Raw genomic sequence first — 20,250 nt, 5'->3', positions numbered from 1 at the left:
TCGTCGGTTCCCTATCCACCCTCGACCCGCACAGAATCAAACACCCGGAATCATAACCCCCGATATCCCCCCTTCCAATGTTGCAGAGCGATTGGAAGCCTTTTTCCCATTTGATCCCATGTCTTTACCGGTTTCCAAACGTTTTATTGACGGGCTGTATCAGGAATGGGAAAATGATGAAGATGATGCGAGCGACGGTGACGATGATGATGAGGAAGAGGAAGAGGATGACGATCGTGCTTTGGGTGTGGCCATTCAGGGATCGAGAGATGAGGATGAGGATGTGGATATGATGAGTACATCGTTTGAGGGATTTCGGATGTGAGAGGTGTATTCTTCACTTGGATGTGTAGTTTTTCTTTTTTGTACATTTTTGAGGAGGGTTGTTTTGAGGGGATAGATGGAAGCGTCGTCATTGTTGGTCTTTTTGTTTATATCTTACAGTAAAAATGATAGCTTATTTTCACGTATGTTTTTTGCTGCCTTTATTGACGTTTATTAATGGCATCATCATGTTAATGGCATTGATGATGCCTATACGAGGTGGATCTCTGAACGGGAAAAAATACGCAAGGTGACCTGGACATGCGCTGACGGGGAATCGAACCCCGGGCGTAAGCTTGGGAAGCTCACATGTTGCCACTACACCATCAGCGCGTTTTTGATTACTCACTACCGTCTCAAATTAATATATTTGTTTTATTTCGGTAGATTGCACAATGCATTACGCCCAGCGGATCTTTTCGCTGTACAAGAACGTACTTTTGCGCTTCATAAACAAAAGATATTTCTCAAAATTTGCCGCTAATCGCCCTATTGCAGTCCTCTAATGCATATTAGCTTTGTGGCATAAGACCAGTCGTCAGACCACCTCGTACCGACCGCGGTCCGCCAAGATGACAAAAGAATGAGGCCATATGCAAACTACGTATCATTGACGTCTTCCAAAACGACTTTGAGTCAGCGTTTTTAACGAGGTATAAAACTCTTGAAATTGCCATATAAAATGGAACACTATTCCACATTCCCCACCAACGCACTTCAAGTGCACATAAATCAAGAATTTTTAACAAAGTAACTCCAACGGTACGATGCACACACATGTCCCAGCTCACACTGCCATATCAAAAAAAAGAAAATGTACAAAAGAAATCCTCCAAAGAACATTTCCGCGCGAAAAGCATGCGTCTCCACTCTGCATAATTAGAAAGGGATAAAGAAAAAGATTGTACACAAAATGAACGACGGTATTGCAAAAATTTGTGGACGAGTGGATTTTGGATTGGTCGCTGGCTTTTCTTTACGGTAAGTGAACTTAGTAGGATTGAGCCACTGGTACCATGGGTGCTACGCCGACGGGAGGCATGGGGCTCATTCCTACTGGGGGATGGTGCGAGGGTGGGAGGGGCGTTGCGTTTAGGTGAGCGGGGTCCATGTGCTGACCTGGATTGTGTAGGTGGGCAGTGAACTATGGCAAAAAGAAAATTGGAGGATAAGAGTCGAGTATAAAAGAAAATTGCAGGTTTGGTAAATCTTACCTGAGACGACGTTGAAATGTACTGCTGAATGACATTACAGCTACAGTTTCGATGCAAGAGCAGCTGGTTCTTCAACATCATGACTTCCTCCTTCAGCTGGGTAACAATCATTTGGAGCTGTCGGTTTTTGGCAGATGCATCTGTTGACCTGTTTTCAAGGTCTTGTAGCCACTGCTTCTTTTTCATTCGGCATTTGGACGCTATACAAATGTCATGTGTGAGGACAGTCTCCTTGGATGCGTGATTGCGTGTAATTATTTGCTTACCAGCTAACCGATTCCTTTCAAGGAACCGCTTTCGCTTTTCATCTTGTTCTTCTTCTGTTGGTGGGCCGCCTTTTCGCTTGCCGTTTCGGGGAGGGGATGACTTGCGAGGTTCATCAGATTCTGAAGTGGTGGTACTGATTGCAGAGTCTCTCCGGTTGTCGCGCTGAAGCTTGTGGTTTGGAGCGACCGGCTCTTCTCGATGAACTTTTAGTGCTTGTGGATCCACTATGGTGGGCATTGTGTCCAATTGCGGCATGTGCGGCATTTGCTGTAATTCCTGCGGATGTACGTGCATCGGGTATGCAGATGCAGGCGCTGACATTGGTATCGACATTGGTTCCATACTAACGTACATGTGTACATGAGGATCTACTCCTAGAGCAGCGGGAGCAACGACCGGTGGAATGGTGGTTGCATGGATATCAACGGGAGATCCAGACCCGATGGTCGTGTCCATGGGTGTGGGTATGTGTAAAGGTTGCACTGAGGTGCGTTTCTGGATGGTGAGAGGTGTGGACGATGCAAGCGCCTGCCATGAAGAAGGAGGCATTGTCGAGGATGGGATCGATTCCGTTGTTGCGTCGCCAAGAACTCCTGAAGCTTCCATCTTTTCTTTAAAGCTGTTTTCAAAAGGATTGAAATCGCCGGAGCAATAGCGTGTGATGATGCCTGGGGTTTTGATATGTTCGTTAACCAAATCATTGATAGAAACGAGCCGGTAGCTAAACGGCGACGATGGCATGGCCAAAGACAAAACAAAAAATGTACCTGGCGTAAACTTGAACTCTGAACACTCTTGTAGGAACCGCGTCGGCGTTGCAATGGCGGGGTCTGCAGACAAATCAAGCAAAAAAAAGGGATGAAGGTCAGAATGGTTTTTTTTTCGCAACGTCATAAAATCGGATATATCTCTACACAGCGTCCGTTGCCCTCCTTTTTGGCAAAAAAAAGCCCAGGCAGGAAATACTGACCGTCCATCAGGGAAATTTCTGGCTGCTGCATCAAAAGCGTTGGCGTTGGCAGCGTATCGCTCATGAAAACCATAGCAGACGACATGGTAAAGAAAAAAAAAAGGGGAGACAGCAGCAGCGGCGGGGCGATGGCGGATAGGGGAGGCGACAGGCCAACACGTAGGAATGACCTCACACGAGCTAGTTTAACACAAAAAAAGGAAACAGAGAGATATGCGAACAAAGGGCAAGTGCGATCGGTATTCTTGTTCAAAAATAAAAATGGGTGGGTAAAGGGCGGCGAACGTTAGGAGGAAGGACGGGGGGGGGGGGGGGAAAGAAGAGAGTTGCTCGCAATAAAAACCAACTGCGGATGGAAATTAAGCGAAATTCCATACAAAAAAACCCAAGTTTTCCCTTGTCGCCGTACCCTCCTTTTCCTTCTCTTGCTTTCCATTCAATCGTCCTTTCCAACGATCCCTTTGCGCAGCGCCAGTCGGGATACAAGCCACATTTCATACTATAGATACAACTTTCTCTCGTTTGATGTCATTATGATGTCATTCGTATTACACTCCTATCACGTTACAAGGCTTGAAGATTATCTCAGCGCGTCATGGTACGGGCCTTGAAGAATCTTTCAGGTTTTTCTTTAGTGCAAGTTCAACAAACTTTGTAAACTGCAGTGTGAGCCTCATCAGGTCGGGTGCAGGGCTCGTGGGTGGAAGGGAATAAAGGTTGGGTGCAAAAGTGCGGACTTTAAAATTGTGTTAATAGAGACACATATTTTTTTTTCTTGGCAAACGCAAACTTACCCAGCGATAAGACGGAGACATTGTTGGTTTCTTGGCCACTGGTTCGAAGGACGACTGCTATCAAGTCCAGACACCATAAAAGCAGATCGCGCTTGTCTCTTGGCAAATCGTTGGTGATGATCTGCCAACAGGAATCTTCCGTCATGTCAACAGGGAGAGTGATATCGCTCGCGAGAACGTTGGGGAGGGTCCGGAGGTAATGCTATACAGAAACAATATTTTGAGATCACTTCTGCCACTGTGTTCCATTTTTCTTGGCGCATGTATACGTTACTTTGATGCATGTGGCGGGTACAAGCGCATCTGTCGTGGTAAGCTCTTCGCAGTGGTCAAGCTGGTATAGATTGATTTCTACTTCCACATCGGGTGCACTTTCCCGAAAGATGTTGGGTGTTGTCAAACCTTCAAGTGACACGAGCTGGTGGCGGAGTCTCTGAAGTAATCGAGGGATTCTTATGAGGATGGGTATGCTAACCATTTCAGATGCCCGCTCGTGTAATGGAATTCCATCCTAGCAAAATAACAGCGTTCTACCTGTGTGGACGCCCGTTGATAACCTCATCCTCTACCAACCCATCATCCTCCTCGACATCGTCCTCATCATGGACAGCTATTTCAGGTAGCGAATCTGCAGCAAAGTCTGGAAATTCTAGCGATAATGGTGTAATGTATGGAAGTTGCGGCAATTCCTTATCCAGTCTGTCCAAACTGATCCTTGTCTCGTCGTCTCCGCCGTTTGGGCTTGTTATTGGATGTTCACGCCGCTTGGCACTTTTTGGCGGTGACTCAGACAGGTCCTTGGATTTTTCCTGGACAGGTATGTGCGTGGGAGGTCTGGGGAAGTGGGACAAGAGGGCAGTGACAGCTGGATTACTGCTACGTGTCATGGCGTCGATCTCTTGTATGAAGGTTGAGGGTTCAACTGACCGATCAAAAAGAAGAGTGATAGACTAAATATACCCGTGCTTTTATTTAGCATTGGCTTGCGCTGGATAGCAGAGTCCGCCAACCGACGTGTTTCAATTACGTAATATAATGTCACGTGCATAGTTGCTGGGATCAAGGTTCCAGCACTTTGTTGAACAAACTATTGGGCTTGTCACTCTCCGTGACCCAGTGCAACTGCATAGGGTTGTTGTTGCTGTATACGTAGTGATGCAGGATGAGTATATGGTCTTCAGCCTAGAACGAGACTAGACAGCCAGATTATTCCGTCTCCCGCGTAGTGCCTGAACGTTGGGCTGAACTCGCAAGCATTGCTTACAACCATAAGCGGGTTTAACTGCAGTGTAACTTTTGCAGACTAACACAACAACTTGCTACGCATGCTCGACAAGCCCTGGTGACTTGGAAGAACAGTCTAGCAAATACAAGCATAGCCGCAGTCACTAAAGCGGAACATTCAGCAAACCAATCGAACTGTAATCAAACTTTTTTACAGGCATTCAATTCGATAAAAAGTCCACATTCTCACATGCAATGGGCGCGAGAGCAGTTCCAGAATTGTGGTTATAAGCATCCACGAAGATGTCCTTATCCGATCTGCAGAGATAAGATGGAATAATTTTATATTATGATGTTGGCTTTCTCGCGGCCGCCCGGAATCTGTTCCATAACAATTTTCGCAGAATGTCTGCACCGTCCTTGCCAGCAAACGCCATTACCCAACGAACCCGCAGAGCAAATTGGTCCTTTTCGCCCGTTCCCGACATCTCCACCCCCTCCAAGTGGATCAATGTTGAAAATGTCTTGATGTGGCCAATTAAAGCCCCAACTCAAATTAATCCAACCAAACATTGCAACATTGTCCTGTCAGCATTTTTCATTCGTGTATTATCAGCGACCTCTACATCCCTTCATCATCAATATACAAAGGGCATCGTCCGGTGCCGTAAGTGATCAACCACGTATATCATACACTGTCATCTGAAAAAAAAAGAATTCACGGTCAGCAAAAGGGTACCCGAGCAGACAAATTGCAACTTTTAAATAACTCACCGTGGAAGGCCCATGTTGTACTCTTTGGACTCTTCTTCGCGGTCAATATATACATTGCATTATCTGGAGGTCGCTCCTGAACATCCGTGACCCAATTTTAATAGCTGATATGCAAACGATTACAATAACCGCCGCACCCACCTTTTTCGTTGCACTGCTCAACATGCTCAAAATTGATAGGCATACTGAGCTTATAGTAAGCGCAGGTGACCACTGGTCGTAAAGGATGGACAAGCAGATATGGCCATTGCTATATATCTGTCGTGCAATTGACTTTAGCACCGAATGGGCACGAGAATCCTCATGCCGCTAAAGACATACGTGTGGATGTATCGGCACGTTATCTACAAATACCACCTAAAGTACAAAGGAAGTGGAGTGTAAGTGAAGAGTTGCGCTGGTAAGCCTCCTAAGGACGTTGCATGTACCTCTGGCGACTCAAGTGGGTAATTGTTGTTGAACTTGAACTATACATAGCAATATATCCATTATTAGGTCGAGCATTGTCTCTTCACTCCAACGATCAACCATCCATTCCCAACCTACCTGTAAAACAAATGTCTCTCCTTCATATAGTGTCCCCTCTGCCCCTCGGACCGTTACCCGCCAGCTGACATCGAGCAAGTTCTTGCATAAGGTCTCTGATAAACAGTATCGAAAAAAACAATAGATCTCACGAACCATTTGAGATCATCCTCAGCCGTTTGAACAGTTATTCCCATTGGTGGGTTGGCTTGTAAATCCCGCAACTCTTTTGTCAGTCGTTTTGTGAAAATGCTTGACATGGCTAACCGATGCGAGACGTGACTGTGTGGGATGATTGTGCGAATGACGAACTCCAGGCTCTGTTATTCTCGATGAAAGGCGCTTATTACGCAGACCTCTCCTTTCCTCCACTGATGGCGGTTATCTGTTGGCAGTGGTTGCAGCTGTCCAAACAGAAGATTGGGCGTTTGGGTCCAAGTTAATTGAATGAGTCATGAGTAACCTGGTAGCGTAAGCAGGTTGTCTGCAAGGCAAAAGGTAGCAAGCAAAGCTCTTCGAAGTTGGATATTCATTTGAGGATCATCTTGTTTTTCTTGTTTTCCTAAAGAAATATGATCATTGATTCTGCCATGTACGTAACATATAAAACCGTACTGAGTTGGAGAGTACGATAGTAGTCCTATGGAAGGTATCCTACTCTGGATGTGCAGTCTAATGCAGGCGGGGTTTAAAATTTAAGTATGAAATTATGGATTATATAAATGATCGGAGATTTTCAAATTGGGGCAATCCTCTCCGGATTCATCTTGTCCAGCTTCGATCACGTCCTTTGATCAAGACTAGCAAGCTTTCCTTTACTCCTTGTGTGTCGTGCGAAAACCATGAGAGACCCGGTTTTGCACCAGCTGCAACACAAACTGCCATTTTTGCCGGGTTTTCAGTTTGATTTGGACAAGGTACAGTTCCAGTTGACTGTGCTTTTGGAGCGCATACGGTATTTTTCCTCTCGAGAGTGAAATGTGAGCAAAACCTTGTGCAATATTTATCTTAACTTTGCGTATTCTATTCCATCCACAGGACCTGCCAAATCAACGTAAATCTCACGCATTCGACTACAGCAATGGAGTAGCGGTCTTCAAGGAAGCCCCGGGGATTGGTAAAAACATTGATAATAACGCAGTTGGTCCTTTTGCGACCAAAGGTTGAATCGTTCCTTTTTTCATAGGCGGTATCCCCATTCACGGACAGGAACGAAGCAAGATTCACACATCTGTCGAGTTATATCCGCATAGCGATAATGCCGGGGAGGGAGTACCTGCTTGGGTTGCGTTTGATCGAAAGGTGGGTCGTGCGGTGTACTCACAGACAGCAGGGAATTACTGCTCAATCTTGGCGACATGATTGATGTGAGAAACGTACCAGTACAACATCTGGCTAACCCAAGTTATCTCTCATGTGGTCAGGTTCTCCGCTTCTATGCATACTTTCAAGAAGCGGTTCACGAAAGACGAGAGGAGCAGTACCGTGTGCGAAAGTACGTTCATATTCCCTCCTACCGTTTGCAGCATCGCTGATCTGAGCATGTTCGCTCCACGTCAGGGTGAACATTTATTTTTACCTTGAAGACGACTCCGTTCACGTTAGCGAGCCAAAAACCGTAAACAGCGGCATCCCACAAGGTTGGATATGGAAAATGTGTTTTCTTCTTCCTGCTTAACCATTAGATGACTGATTTGTCTCGGTCACTAGGTACATTAATTCGTCGACATCGGATTCCAAAACCCGAATCCGAAGTTGGACAGCACTACACTGTGGCAGATTTCAATGTTGGAAAGGAGGTTACATTCTATGCTAGGACGTTCAAGATTGTTGGTTGTGACAAGTTTACCGAGGTGAGTGACAAATTTCCCTTGGTTAAGTACGAACAAGATTCTCATCAAGACATCTTTTTGCAACAGGATTTCCTTCACTCACTCAACATAAACGTACCCGAAAATGGCACTTTTCCGGTGGATCCCTACACCGCACATCGTGACGAGCTCAAATCCCGTATGCGAGCAACTCGCCCCCGTCCACCTCAGACATCCCTCAAAAAGTTCCTTGAGAACGATCGTCGGGTCCTCCGCTTCTACTGCGTCTGGGATGACACCAACAGCGTGTTTGGCGATCTGCGTCAAATGGTGGTTCACTACTACCTGTCCGATGATACGATCGAGATTCGTGAACATATCCCTGCGAATGCCGGGCGAGATTCAAACACCCTTTTCTTACGTCGGAGTAAATTACCCAAAAGAATGCGACACTTTTTGTACGGACATAACAATGAATCGAGTGATGGCGAGTATTTTAACGAACGGGATTTCATGATTGGAGCCGTGTTGCATTTGTATGGCCGTCCATTTGTGGTTTGCGATTGTGATGATTTTACCAAGGACTATTACTATGAAAAGTATGGAGTGGAGACTTTTGACCCCGTTCGTATTGAAGACTATGAACAACATGACTCTGACGTGGCGGCTTCCGAAATCCCCCAAAATGTGGTGCAGGGCAATTACGAACTTTTGCTCCCACCCTCACCCTTGACACCAGCCGCGGTTGGTCAAGCCAATGCTCCAATGCCCACAACCGCTGTGCCCATGATCGGGGCCTCTGTACCGCCCAAAAAAGACTTCAGAAAACTCATGCTTTACGACGGTGTCGTTCTCCGGTTCTCGGCTGTTCTCCGCGCAACAAAACAGGTGGATCGTGATCGACGTTTTGTGGTGTCATTCTATGTTGCAGATGATACTGTCAGTGTCTTTGAGCCAAAGGCGCGAAATACTGGTATTGTAGGGGGCAAGTTCTTGGAAAAACAGAGAATTAGGAAGCCAGATGGCGTTGGATTCTACGCAGCAGAAGACTTTCATATTGGTACGTTTGAAGCATTTGTTTTTATCAATCTATTCAGCAGCAGAGAGCCCTAAAATGAACTTTCAGGTGCCGAACTTGTCTTCTTCCACCATCCCTTCATCTTGACGGATGCGGACGAATACGCGCTGAAATTCATGCAAAGCCACCCAGAATTATTCCCGAAGCAACGTCCGGCGGATCTGGGAACTATCGCACAACAGCCTTCGAACATCAAACCGCCTACACCTGCACCCACCTTACATAAATGGCAGGAAGACGTGCTGGCACAGGACAAACCTTTGCCTGCTCCTGTTACACCACCTCGCAGCGCCGAGGGGATTAAGAAGCGTGTGACAATTGTAGAATCGCATGACCCACCCACAGAAAAGCGCGAACCGGAAAGTTTGGTGCCAAGATCGGAAACAAATGTGCACTATGCACCTGCTGGTGCGAACAATTACAGTGCAACTCGGATGTTAGATAATGTACGAGCGTCAGCTGCTGCTACAGTGTCAGCCCAGTAAGTTGAATTCAGAAGCACTTCAAGGAGGTCGTAATCTCTGTCGGGTGCTACAGTCGAGGAAGCCACTCAAGGATTTCACGGAGGAAGAATTTAATATACCAACGGGAAAGTGGTACCTTTTTTGGATGTTGTAAAGACAGTCAACGTAACAGAGAAAGCCATTATATCGGAATCTAACGTGAAGCCACGCCGTTCATAAAATTCAAACACAGGAGATAGAGCGCTCCAAAATGCCTTCACCGAAATGTTCATAGATATTCATAATAAATCGCTACCAAATGGGCCGTGGTAGGTGGCGGAAGCTATCCATGATGGATGCGGTCTGATGGAATTTTTTCGCGTTAGCAAGTCCACTTGACTTTTGGACAACGATGCCAAACATTACATGTTCACAGTCCGACTCTTCTCTAATCATCTCTGCCTCGGGTAGCCATTCAGTAATCTTCTGTATCCGTTTCTCTAATATCCATCCCATCGTCAGATATGTCCTCGTAATTTAGTACCAATCCCAAGTCAACTCACCCGGGCTGGGATGTGTACTGACATACTCGAGCAACTTTGAGCTCCTCTGAGCCTCCTTCATGCGCTAGAAAGTTGACAGATTGTGAGATAGCGTCAATTAATGTGTTAATCATGATGCTTCATATGTACCTCCCATAAACCCACTGCCGCCACCGGGTCATAGCAGGCCTGCGCCATGAGCCTCAGTCCTACAATGGTGGGGCAATTAGTGAGGTTGTGTACAGCTTCATAGGACCGAATTGTCCGTACCAATGTAGTCTGCTTCCGACTCCATTTTGCGGGAGAAAGGCATCAAGATGCCAAGCTCTAGGAACAAACGACTAAAGAGCATCCCCGGGTCAAAAATGTACGCCATGAGCAGTTGCGCTACAATCAATATTTTAGCCCAAGAGAGCTTTTCAGCGGAATGGCGTGCAATTTGGTGTGCAATCTGAAAAGTCGGACAGAGTGATGAGCGATGGATATTGCCACTCTATTTCCAAAGATGAGACTCACTTCGTGCCCAAGTACTGCGGCCATGCCGTTTTCGTCCTCTACAATGGGAATCAGGCCGGTGAAGACAAAGATTTTTCCGCCTGCATCATACACATCTTAGACTTTGGATGTATAAAGAGTGTGACGATCTCAGAGAGATAACCTGGTAAAACAAAAGCGTTCTTCTGCGGGTCTTCAATGACGTACACTTCCCAGTGGAGATTACTCATTCCAGTCACTTGAAAGACAGATAGGTGCAGCTCTTAGTCGATTGCCGTTTGGTCACTTGCGTGGATGTGCGCCTACCCTTAATTAATCTCTCCGCTACCCGGCGCACAAAAAGGGAATACGGATGCCAAGATGGTAATATTTTCGGACCATACTGAGCCATCACTTGCTGAAATGCCTGGACAGCAGAACATTCATCGCTTTATTCAATACCAATACCAATCATAAATCGACCGATCTGCACGAGAGGGGTTCCTACCTGCTTGGCCATCATCTTTTCTTGTTGAGGAGTCACATCAATGAATCTTTTTCGGCCTGCCATATCGTGATGAGCCTACTCTATTATCTTTAAAATTGACATATTCTCGAGTCTCACCTGTTATGGGGACTGTTTCCAGATGGCTTCAATCGATAATCAGGACCATTCCCTTGCACGCACTCTGCAACGAAACTGGTGGTACCTGACATAATACGCTCCAAAAAGACCTCCACCTGCTGCAGTCCACATTAAAAATGTCTTATTTTGCCAAAAGGGTGGGGGCTCTGAATGTGAATGGTGATATATATCAAATGTCCATAAACTTGAAATATGCTGTTGCAGCTAGAACCTACGTTGTTTAAAGTACTCATATTCTTGATCTCGCCGGCCCCGCCACTCTGGACCGGGTTGAATTATTATGCGTTGCCCTCTAGAATGCGTTGCTGTGAATGCTCGAAGCTGTATGTTTTGCACATTGCGTTTGGGCGGGCAGGTGAAAGGGGAGGTTCTGAATGCTGGAGATAGTTGCGGCTGGCGCGCAAATGTCCGCGTGCTGCCTGGAAAACGCAACAGGAATGACCTGCACGACATGACAAGACAAGTGTTTCCTTGATGTAAAGCTGGGACGTACAGAGGAAGCATTCACAACGCGCGCGATCGTTGAACCATTTTGATGACTCAAGCGATCGGAAGTGACGTTCTATGATCTGCTTCCACCAACGGTCCCATTGATCTGCACTTGACGATCCTTAACGACAATGGCGTCTGGAATAATACACTGGATGTCTTCTCAAGGAGAGACGGGACGCTGGCAAGCCAGGGCATGACATTGCCCTGGAGACTTTTTCCAGTGAGCTGCACTGTCCAATAGCCGGACAACCTTTATGATATGCAATAATTATGGTATTTTGAGGTTCTGGTGGGCATCAAAACAAACCCAACGTTCTAAATGTTCGGGAGAATGACTGACGACACCTCCTGTCCCTCTTCTGGGTGGCAAGCTACACCCAGCGCGACATCACAAGCAAAACCGGTGTTTCCAAGTCCAGAATCTCCTCAGGGTGAAGAAGAAAGTCTCTACAGTAATGTATTCAGTCTGTTGAGCTTTGACAAATTGTTAAAGGCATCATCGGAGACTGGACTTTGGAACACCGCGCTTGTGCGGGCATTGGATGCCACAAACCTACGCACCACCCTAGCAATGCCAGTCGACTGCAGTGCCGTTTACTAGTGTGCAAACTGCAGTGCGTCGAAACTGGCCCTGTGGTCGCGTTCAAATGGTTACGAGGAGAAAGTAAAATGGGAAACATTTCAAAAAGAAATTCAACTTGGTTAAAAGGATGCTGTTGCTATGGCGATCATTGACCAATGGGAAAAGGCCTTCACGTGAATCATATCGAACCAATGTATCCGGTACACCAAGTTGATGAGTTGTGCATTCACAGTGGTAATAAAAAGGCCAGCATACATAGAAAATCATTTGAGCTGGTGAGGTGGAACAGCATTGTGTCTGCCGTTAATGCACATCCAGCAAAACATGTAGCGCATGAATCACATTGCCTGAAGGTGGACGGCAATGAGTAAGAAGCGATGGCAGAGACGAAAAGCAAGGACAGGGTTGCTTAGGGTTATGCAATGAGATTCTCGCTTTGTTTGACGTGGGGGTTGAACTGCCTTGTTATTGGCATCGTTTCATATTCGTGACACTCGTCGTTGACCGTTCAACACTTTCTCCTTTGAAGATTTCGTAGTCCTTATCTGATTTTCCTCAGCACGTAAAGATGCAGGCACAGTCAGCGTTGTAGCGGTACGGTGACTTGTCGTTGGTGACGTGTAATACGATCCGTGACGGCTGGGAAGGCGGGAGACACAAGACCCTTCTAAAATCTAGGAACATTCTACTCCAAGCCCTTATGGAACATTCTAAAAAGATGTAATGTTGGCGTTTTGGCCTTGAGACCAAAGTTATAAGGCTAGCGAGCAGGTCTTCAACGACCGCTTATCAACCGACAATGGGCTATTTTGAGAATCTTTTGGGGTTTGGTGATGCGCAACAGCGCAACCAGGAAGTATACAATACCGAGCGTGTTGAACACCATCACAAGAGTTCCTGGTCGCATGAGAGTATGCGACGTGCTTTCGATTTGTAAGCGAAAAAGTCACATATTCTAACATTATAAACCTTCAAGTCATTGCAGGCGCTGCCGGGTATGAAGCTATGAAATCGTACGAGCGCCACTGTGCGGCGAATGGACAGCCCCAGTCGCATAGCCAGATGAAGGAGATTCTTGCAGGGCTAGCAGCCGCAGAAGTGGACAAGTTGTTTGAAACCAAAGGACTGGATTGGCTTGATCGTGACAGAGCGAAACAGCAAGCGATTGCACAAGCCCATAGGGTAATGAAAAGTTAGGTCGCCGCACTCTCGTTCGTGTCGCTCACTTTTGACAATAGTTGGCGGATGAGCAATATGGGCAAGGAAACGTCGCCCCGACGGGTGCTTTTCAAGGCGGATATGGCGGTCAAGGTGGATATGGTGGCGGTCAAGGTGGATATGGTGGCGGTCAAGGTGGATATGGTGGCGGTCAAGGCGGATATGGCGGAGGTCAAGGCGGATATGGTGGCGGTCAAGGTGGATATGGTGGCGGTCAAGGCGGATATGGTGGCGGTCAAGGTGGATATGGTGGCGGTCAAGGCGGATATGGCGGAGGTCAAGGCGGATATGGCGGAGGTCAAGGCGGATATGGCGGAGGTCAAGGCGGATATGGCGGAGGTCAAGGTGAATATGGCGGTCAAGGCGGATATGGCGGTGGATATGTAAGTTCCTCGCATTTTATATGGTCAATACATGGTTAGCTAATGGACGGAACAGTGATAGGTGATAGGGAGCGCCGATTCACCACCATCGAGGTCAATAGTATAGGGACCTGACAAAAAGGGTGAAAAAGCTATTTCTAACATGAATTCAAACGGAATCGGCTGATGATGCTATAGCTAAACACATTCTTGCACGCTTAAGTGCAAATATAAATATTCTCCCTATCCGTCTCAGTAGCTTTGCTCATATTCTTAATTAAAATTGTCTACAAAGTTAGTTGTATCGAAGGTATACTCACTGTGCATCTTGTCTTTTGCCTGTACAGTGGGGAAATCGCCAAGAAACTCATATTACACGAGCGCCGTGGTGGTAAATCATGATCGCGTTTCAATGTGGGAGACAAAGGTACAGAGAAAGTCACGAACCATAACAAAGATCTCCGTTCACAAGACGAGTACAAAAGGTCTACACGTAGAGACAGGTATACATGAGGTCTATACAGCGGGATTAGATGAACCAGCCATTATCCCCGCGGCGTGAAGTCGTCTCAGGTGCTCAACAAATTATGTTCAGTACGAGACCGTCGCTGGGCAGCTGTCTGAACCCGAGAAAGAGGCACCCGCCACACCTCCAGTGGCGGTCGCGTACACGCCAATGTACACCTCCGTGAGGGTTTTACCCTTGCACTTGAAGTACATCTTCATGTTCGGGTAAGTCTTGGTAATCGCGCTACGCAATTGAGTCAAAGAGTAGCTGCCACCAGGGTTGATGCCGGCGTTGCTGAGGGCGGTACCAATGTTAAACTTGTTGCGCAAGTTCAAACCGTAACGGAAGTAGGTCGTAAGATCCTGCCCTTGCTTAAAGTTGGGGAAGCACTAGAAACACGGCTCAATATGGTATCCAATGACGGAATCCTCTGGGAATACTTACAGAGACATCCGCCGGCGAGTAGCAGGAACCGTGCTTTTCCCACTCGTGGGTCCAGAAATCATTGTTGTCACCAGTGTAACTAGGCCAGAATTGCTTCATTTGGTTATAAACCGAGCTGTCGTAGCTTTGAACCAAACCCGCAACATTGGAGTAGGAAACGTCGGAACACGACCCAGTCTGGATAGAGAGAAAGTTGAGACATGTATCTTCTACTAATCATCCGATATATAATGACAAGTGGGCCTACCTGTTGGCCACTGCAGGTGTCAGGCCATGCACCGTGGATGGTCCAGTAGTTCGGCGGAGTAATTCGGCAGCTTGAAGACGCACAATATCCTTTCAGCCACTGCTGGGCAAAAACGATGATACCGTTTTCGGGAATGCAGCAGCTATCGGGAGATGGAGATTGAGCGCTGCATGCGCGAGCATTAGCGTCGCAAACCGCCGCACGCGGGGCGAGCGGATTAAAAGGCAAGGCAGCCGCGTTAACGCTGGATGCGACCAGAAGCACAAGAGCGACAGCGCCTTGCATAGAGTGCATGATGAGGTTCAGAAAAGGATTTGCGAAGGTGCCAATGCGTGGATTATGACAGTAGCTATGCCATTTTATACTTGCGAATCATGATAAAATCGCTGTCACTGCGATTAGCGCCCAAAACGAACGATAATGCAAATCAATTTGTCCCAACATTCTCGACTCTGATCTCGTATCACCTTCGCATTGTACAGTCGTAGGTCAAGAAATTAAAGGTCATGGAAATTGTACGGTTGCGCATATATTCCTGCCCTTCCTTTCCTGGATGATTTAGAGAGCAGATCTTTTGTTTGCGCGTGCCAGCAGACTTGCACGTTGCCTTCCACTCGCGGCGCGCCTTCTCCGGAGTGCGTGCGGTGTGCCCTGAAATGTGGTCTCAAAAAGTGAGATCACTTTGCCCACGTTTCCTCGTCCGTCCTGCACACCAGCCATACGGCGCAAGAAAAGGTGATCGGACGGGCTTAGGAAATTAGATTCAAAAGGCATTAAAAGTTGTTCACCAACCTGGTGGATGACAAAATTGTACCAAGGTGCCGGCGGCTCCGTGAGATCGTGGGGTATCTCCAAAGTCACGTGTACTTGACCACACAGGCACCGTCAACTCGACGCCAGTAGCCGGAACTAGCTCTGAATATTTTTCTGGAAAATAGGAGGATGATGTCCACCAAAGCATGGACGGACAATCGATTACATAAACCTAGTGAACTACCTCGTGTGTAATCTATCTAGACTTCTGCCAAGACCGTCTCACGCACTCTCCTGGCTACATCTTGCCCAACGACCCCGTGAACTTGCTCGAGGGTCGCCCGTGCTTGGACCAACCCACTCATATTTTTCACACCTCCAATCAAGCCAACCAACACCTTTTGTCCCACTGCCTTTTCAGTTAAGACCACTTGCACAGCCTCGTCAACTTGACCGAGCCGCACCAATGCCTCGACCAAAGACGACACCTGGTTTTCGGTTATATCATACTTGAGTGCTTGTGCACGTGTTTGAATCTCTCGCCAGGCCTCTTGCAGGTCAGCATGTGTAGAGTGACGGCCGAGAGCGTCTAGGTAAACACATGCAGCTGCTTCCGGTATTTGCGCTCTGTGCAGAGGAAGGGGCTTTGCTGTCGGCTCGGCGGGTTTTTGGCTCTTTGCACGCTCAGAAGAACGTGGTTCCGGCAGCTTGGAGTTCGCGCCGTTGGGACTCTGCGCCATATTCCCATTTCGTCCTGGCCATGATCGATTCAGAATCCATGACCAACACTCCCGGACACCTTCCAAATTCTTGGCCCTTTCTCTCGCATCCATCAAAGCAACAACATGCTCTTCTCCGACAGCTACTCCCCTCGCCGTCATTTTCTGTATCCATTCTAGTCCTCCTCTTTCATGGCCCTTCTTCGCATAAGCATCCAACAAGGTCAGGTATGTTACTGCACTTGGTTCACAACCAACCTCTAACATACGCTCATAAGTCCTCTTTACCCCATCTAAATCTCCACTCTTTCCATACGCATCGGCAAGTGCTGTCCATGCTTTGACGTCGATCTCAGCACCTATACTTGTCAGCTTGGAGAACCATTCCTCAGCACTCTCAGGATCCCGCTTCTTAGCGAAAGCTTCCAAGGCAGCAACAACCGTCCGCGACCCCACATGTCCACTCTTGCGGATAATCTCAAACCACTCAGTAGCTTGTTCCGTCCTGCCCGTTCTACATAGCCACCCGAAAACAACATTTCGAATAGGCGGCGATGGAACTATCCCAGCGCGGTTCATGGCATCCAGCCAAAAAGCCACTCCGTCCGCATCGTTTGCATCGGCATGCGCTTTGATGAGGATAAAGAACGTGACGCTATCCGGGTGCAGAGATGTGTTGCCTTCCTGATGGTTATTTAAAAATGCCCGCTCAAACCATTCTTGTGCTCCCCGAAAGTCGCCTACCGCACAATATGCGCCAATCATTGCGTTATGAGTTTCCACCCCTGGCTTAATGTTCTTTGCTAGCATTTCCGTAAATCTTGCTAGCGCGCTCTCCATATCACCGATTTTGCCATATCCAGCAATCAGAGTGGTGTAAGGAATATGGTCAGAGGGCCTGACCCTTGGATCCCTATCCTTTTCCATGGCCTCCAACAATTTCACAGCGGTGTTCATCGCTTGCTTTGTTCCCTTTTGGCAATATCCATCAATCAACACTTGGAAGGTTACAGCGTTCGGCACGATCTTCCATTTTTTCATCATAACTCTCCTCCAATTCCTCGCTCCTACCAAATCGCCCGCACGGACTCGTGCATTCATCAGAGCATTCATCACTACCACATCTGGTGCCACGTTATGTTCCACCATGTGTTTCAGGACAAAATCTTCAGCAGTAACAAGGTCGCCCGCGCGAGAGAAGCCATTGATAAGGCTAGCGTATGTTTTTGGCAGGGGTACCACTCCTGCCGACTCCATGTCCCGGATGTATCGACGCATGTTGACGACATCACCCAGTTGGGAGAAGTGATGAATTAAGACGTGGAAGGTAACGGGTCGCGGTGCTGTAGCTGGATCATCCCTCATGCGTGCATAAAGTTGTTCAACTTCAGCAAGCTGACCATGATGAAGATGCTTGCCTACGAGAGTAGTGTATGTCACGACGTCAGGCTTCACACCTGGACGGTTCAGGATTTCGCCGAATTTGGTGGGGTCGTCTTCTTTGGAAAGCAACATATTGGCTTGGAATGTAGGATCGAATATAGATGTCGACCCTCCATTCGCCTCTTCTTGAGTACCTGGAGAACCCGCGCCGGTTCGAGCGACAAATGCTAGCGCGCTCTGCGTGGACGAATCCGCCATGATTCCGAACCGCTGTTCTGCCTCGATCACAAGGTCTCGGGCGGACGCTGTGTCGGCACTGTTCGCAACAAGAAGATTGATGGTTGCCCGCAGAGGCTGTACCTTAGTCTTCGCGATGAACTCCTCCATATAGCCCTTAGCTTCCTTAATGTTCCGGCTTTTGATGTGTGCATCTATGATCGCATGAAGGGTGAACTCATCCGGCAAGATGCCTTCTTCACTCATCTGCGCCACTTTCTTCAAAACCACTTTCAGGTCACCTGCACTGGCATGAGCTGAAAGAACCACATTCCACATTTCCACATTCGGCTTAACACCGTCCTCCACCATACTCATCCACTCTTCCTCTACTTTTGAGGCCTTAGTACGCAGGTCACCTGGCAGGGACTTCGAAATAGCGGCAAGGATCCGTGAACATATCCGCGCATTTGGGCGCTTTTCAGGATCCTCAGAGTTGACCATTTCGTCATAATACGTCCAAACTCTTGTCAGGTGACTATTCTTTAACGCAGAAGATATGAGAGCTCCATACGCAGTTCTGCTCGGTGTTTGACTCCATGACTTCATGGTATGATAGAACTCCAGTGCTTCATTCTTACGGTCAGCGCGCACATGGAACGTGATCAAATCGCTCATGGTTTCTGCACGAAGAACCCGGCCTTCCTCTCGTGCACGATAAAATTCTTGACAAGCAAGCTTAAGCTTTGGAGGGTCACTTCGCAAGGCAAAACGGATGTTGCTGTCACCAGTTCGTGCAGCACGTCGCTTCACTCGAACTCGCGCAGTTTCGATGATACTTCGAGTTTCAGTATCGAGAGATACTGCATCTTTGCGCATCATCTCATCAAGATCCAATATCTTCTGATCGTCATTTTCCGAAGTTACGGATGAAATTACAATCGCGCAATCCTCTGAGGAGGGTTGTGTAAAAGCTCGCAGCAGTGCAAAAACATCCATAGCTCTAGATGGATAACTCGAAAAAGTTCGAAGTAGATCTTTGAGCACAGCCGCTTGCGGTTTTCTGTTCTCTGGGTGGCGGGACCAGATGATATCTCCGATATCATTCATATCTAACAGATCGTGCCTTTTGAGAAAATCTGACAGATGCTCTTCCCCCATATCATGGACATGCAATTGAACAAAAGCTGATAACGCGTCCACATAACGCTTTGCAGATTTAGCAGAATGGCGTTGGAGGCGAGTGCCAGCTCGATGGAAAGGTGCTCCACTGCGTTGTATCGCCTGCCACACCCATCTAACGCCATCCCAGTGCCATCTCTTTGCCCGCTCGCTTGCCAATATCTGAAAGCATGCCAGTGGTAGTTTAACCCCAAAATCTAAACCCCATTTGACTGTCTCTTGCGCGCCATCCAATTCTCCAATTGCAGCCTGTGCAGTGATGAGAGTCTGATAGTCAAAGGGACCAGGTGATATGAGAAATTCTCTCAAAGCTCTACCCGCAATCAGCTCCCTAGCATATGCCATGGACTTTCGACCATTGTCACTTCGGGATGCTGAAATGCTTCCGTGACGCGAGTCGGATGGACCGTTTGTTATTGTGGTAATCAACGTCGAAAGTAACACCCTCCGAATCGCCAGTAAGGACGCTGAAAATGTGGCTTTTGTGGAATGCTCCTCTCCATCTTTCTGTTTCGTGATATTTGTCGCTCTTTGAGATAGAGATATTGTGACGGTTAAACGGAGGAGCCTCTCAATATCGTTTTGGGACAAACGTGCCAAATCAGACTGAAAAACAGGACTGTGTGCAACCTTCCGTGCTTTTCGAATTCTACCCTTTTGTAGCATGGTGGTGAAATGGCTAACGGACCTTGGCGATTTCAACATTCCTTGGTCCTCCGGATTCACCTCATGGATAGATTCGGGAAAACCTATCTTATCCCCGTCTTCTCCTACATGATCTTCCAGTGCAAATTCCGGCAACAACTGCTGTATCTCTTTGGCAATACCGTATGGTGCCGCTTGGTCATAGTGTTGCTGATCATGTTGACGTAGAGAGGTTGAGAATCTTCTCCGCAGTATGCTAGACGCCTGATCTGAGACTGGCCGGCATTTCGTACATTGGAAGCAGTTCAATTCCAAAGTTAATCGGGCTGACGAAAGTTGACGCAGCAGTTGTCCGCCCGGGCTCCTAGGAAAATGAACCATGCAGTTGGCGGCGGAGATCTGGTCAGGCAGG

General features: G+C 47.5%; 9 protein-coding genes and 1 non-coding gene across 10 annotated transcripts; 3 read left to right on the top strand and 7 right to left on the bottom strand.

Moving 5' to 3' along the window:
• Window positions 1–118: 118 nt before the first annotated feature.
• Window positions 119–325, top strand: SPPG_09086 (uncharacterized protein; the record flags this gene model as incomplete). Its single annotated transcript, XM_016757241.1, has 1 exon — window positions 119–325. The coding sequence occupies one exon, from the start codon at window positions 119–121 to the stop codon at window positions 323–325; it is 207 nt and encodes a 68-aa protein (XP_016609338.1).
• A 261-nt stretch (window positions 326–586) lies between these two features.
• Window positions 587–657, bottom strand: SPPG_10074. Its single transcript has one exon. It is a non-coding gene; the product is annotated as a tRNA-Gly (tRNA).
• A 658-nt stretch (window positions 658–1,315) lies between these two features.
• SPPG_03108 (uncharacterized protein) lies at window positions 1,316–2,860 on the bottom strand (the record flags this gene model as incomplete). Its single annotated transcript, XM_016751392.1, has 5 exons — window positions 1,316–1,468; window positions 1,539–1,738; window positions 1,805–2,473; window positions 2,573–2,635; window positions 2,776–2,860. 5 exons carry the CDS (start codon window positions 2,858–2,860, stop codon window positions 1,316–1,318), a joined length of 1,170 nt encoding a protein of 389 aa, XP_016609337.1.
• Window positions 2,861–3,368: 508 nt separating this feature from the next.
• On the bottom strand, window positions 3,369–4,456 carry SPPG_03107 (uncharacterized protein; the record flags this gene model as incomplete). The annotated part of the gene is made up of 4 exons (XM_016751391.1): window positions 3,369–3,511; window positions 3,570–3,771; window positions 3,844–4,021; window positions 4,104–4,456. The coding sequence occupies 4 exons, from the start codon at window positions 4,454–4,456 to the stop codon at window positions 3,369–3,371; spliced, it is 876 nt and encodes a 291-aa protein (XP_016609336.1).
• Window positions 4,457–5,123: 667 nt separating this feature from the next.
• Window positions 5,124–6,511, bottom strand: SPPG_03106 (uncharacterized protein). The gene is made up of 7 exons (XM_016751390.1): window positions 6,249–6,511; window positions 6,114–6,177; window positions 5,996–6,034; window positions 5,889–5,924; window positions 5,709–5,825; window positions 5,568–5,643; window positions 5,124–5,495 (listed from the first exon to the last, which is right to left on the bottom strand). The coding sequence occupies exons 1-7, from the start codon at window positions 6,350–6,352 to the stop codon at window positions 5,482–5,484; spliced, it is 450 nt and encodes a 149-aa protein (XP_016609335.1). The 5' UTR covers window positions 6,353–6,511; the 3' UTR covers window positions 5,124–5,481.
• Window positions 6,512–6,624: 113 nt separating this feature from the next.
• Window positions 6,625–9,764, top strand: SPPG_03105 (uncharacterized protein). Its single transcript, XM_016751389.1, has 9 exons — window positions 6,625–6,741; window positions 6,825–7,009; window positions 7,131–7,209; window positions 7,279–7,394; window positions 7,517–7,587; window positions 7,653–7,732; window positions 7,803–7,945; window positions 8,012–8,963; window positions 9,030–9,764. The coding sequence occupies exons 2-9, from the start codon at window positions 6,935–6,937 to the stop codon at window positions 9,464–9,466; spliced, it is 1,953 nt and encodes a 650-aa protein (XP_016609334.1). The 5' UTR covers window positions 6,625–6,741; window positions 6,825–6,934; the 3' UTR covers window positions 9,467–9,764.
• SPPG_03104 (uncharacterized protein) lies at window positions 9,310–12,217 on the bottom strand. Its single transcript, XM_016751388.1, has 12 exons — window positions 11,302–12,217; window positions 11,151–11,232; window positions 11,066–11,091; window positions 10,949–11,004; window positions 10,768–10,867; window positions 10,625–10,699; window positions 10,483–10,562; window positions 10,237–10,417; window positions 10,117–10,175; window positions 9,988–10,051; window positions 9,851–9,924; window positions 9,310–9,787 (listed from the first exon to the last, which is right to left on the bottom strand). Exons 1-12 carry the CDS (start codon window positions 11,588–11,590, stop codon window positions 9,737–9,739), a joined length of 1,137 nt encoding a protein of 378 aa, XP_016609333.1. The 5' UTR covers window positions 11,591–12,217; the 3' UTR covers window positions 9,310–9,736.
• Window positions 12,218–12,960: 743 nt separating this feature from the next.
• On the top strand, window positions 12,961–14,159 carry SPPG_03103 (uncharacterized protein; the record flags this gene model as incomplete). The annotated part of the gene is made up of 4 exons (XM_016751387.1): window positions 12,961–13,072; window positions 13,138–13,343; window positions 13,425–13,762; window positions 13,818–14,159. The coding sequence occupies 4 exons, from the start codon at window positions 12,961–12,963 to the stop codon at window positions 13,825–13,827; spliced, it is 666 nt and encodes a 221-aa protein (XP_016609332.1). The 3' UTR covers window positions 13,828–14,159.
• A 21-nt stretch (window positions 14,160–14,180) lies between these two features.
• On the bottom strand, window positions 14,181–15,608 carry SPPG_03102 (uncharacterized protein). The gene is made up of 3 exons (XM_016751386.1): window positions 14,941–15,608; window positions 14,694–14,870; window positions 14,181–14,638 (listed from the first exon to the last, which is right to left on the bottom strand). Exons 1-3 carry the CDS (start codon window positions 15,232–15,234, stop codon window positions 14,333–14,335), a joined length of 777 nt encoding a protein of 258 aa, XP_016609331.1. The 5' UTR covers window positions 15,235–15,608; the 3' UTR covers window positions 14,181–14,332.
• A 119-nt stretch (window positions 15,609–15,727) lies between these two features.
• On the bottom strand, window positions 15,728–20,232 carry SPPG_03101 (pentatricopeptide repeat domain-containing protein). Its single transcript, XM_016751385.1, has one exon. The coding sequence runs from the start codon at window positions 20,217–20,219 to the stop codon at window positions 15,954–15,956; it is 4,266 nt and encodes a 1,421-aa protein (XP_016609330.1). The 5' UTR covers window positions 20,220–20,232; the 3' UTR covers window positions 15,728–15,953.
• Between the last annotated feature and the right edge of the window lie 18 nt (window positions 20,233–20,250).

Source organism: Spizellomyces punctatus, assembly GCF_000182565.1.
Source record: "Spizellomyces punctatus DAOM BR117 chromosome Unknown supercont1.5, whole genome shotgun sequence".
In the NCBI taxonomy this organism is placed as follows: domain Eukaryota; kingdom Fungi; phylum Chytridiomycota; class Chytridiomycetes; order Spizellomycetales; family Spizellomycetaceae; genus Spizellomyces; species Spizellomyces punctatus.
This window is presented reverse-complemented; position numbering and strand designations above follow the sequence as displayed.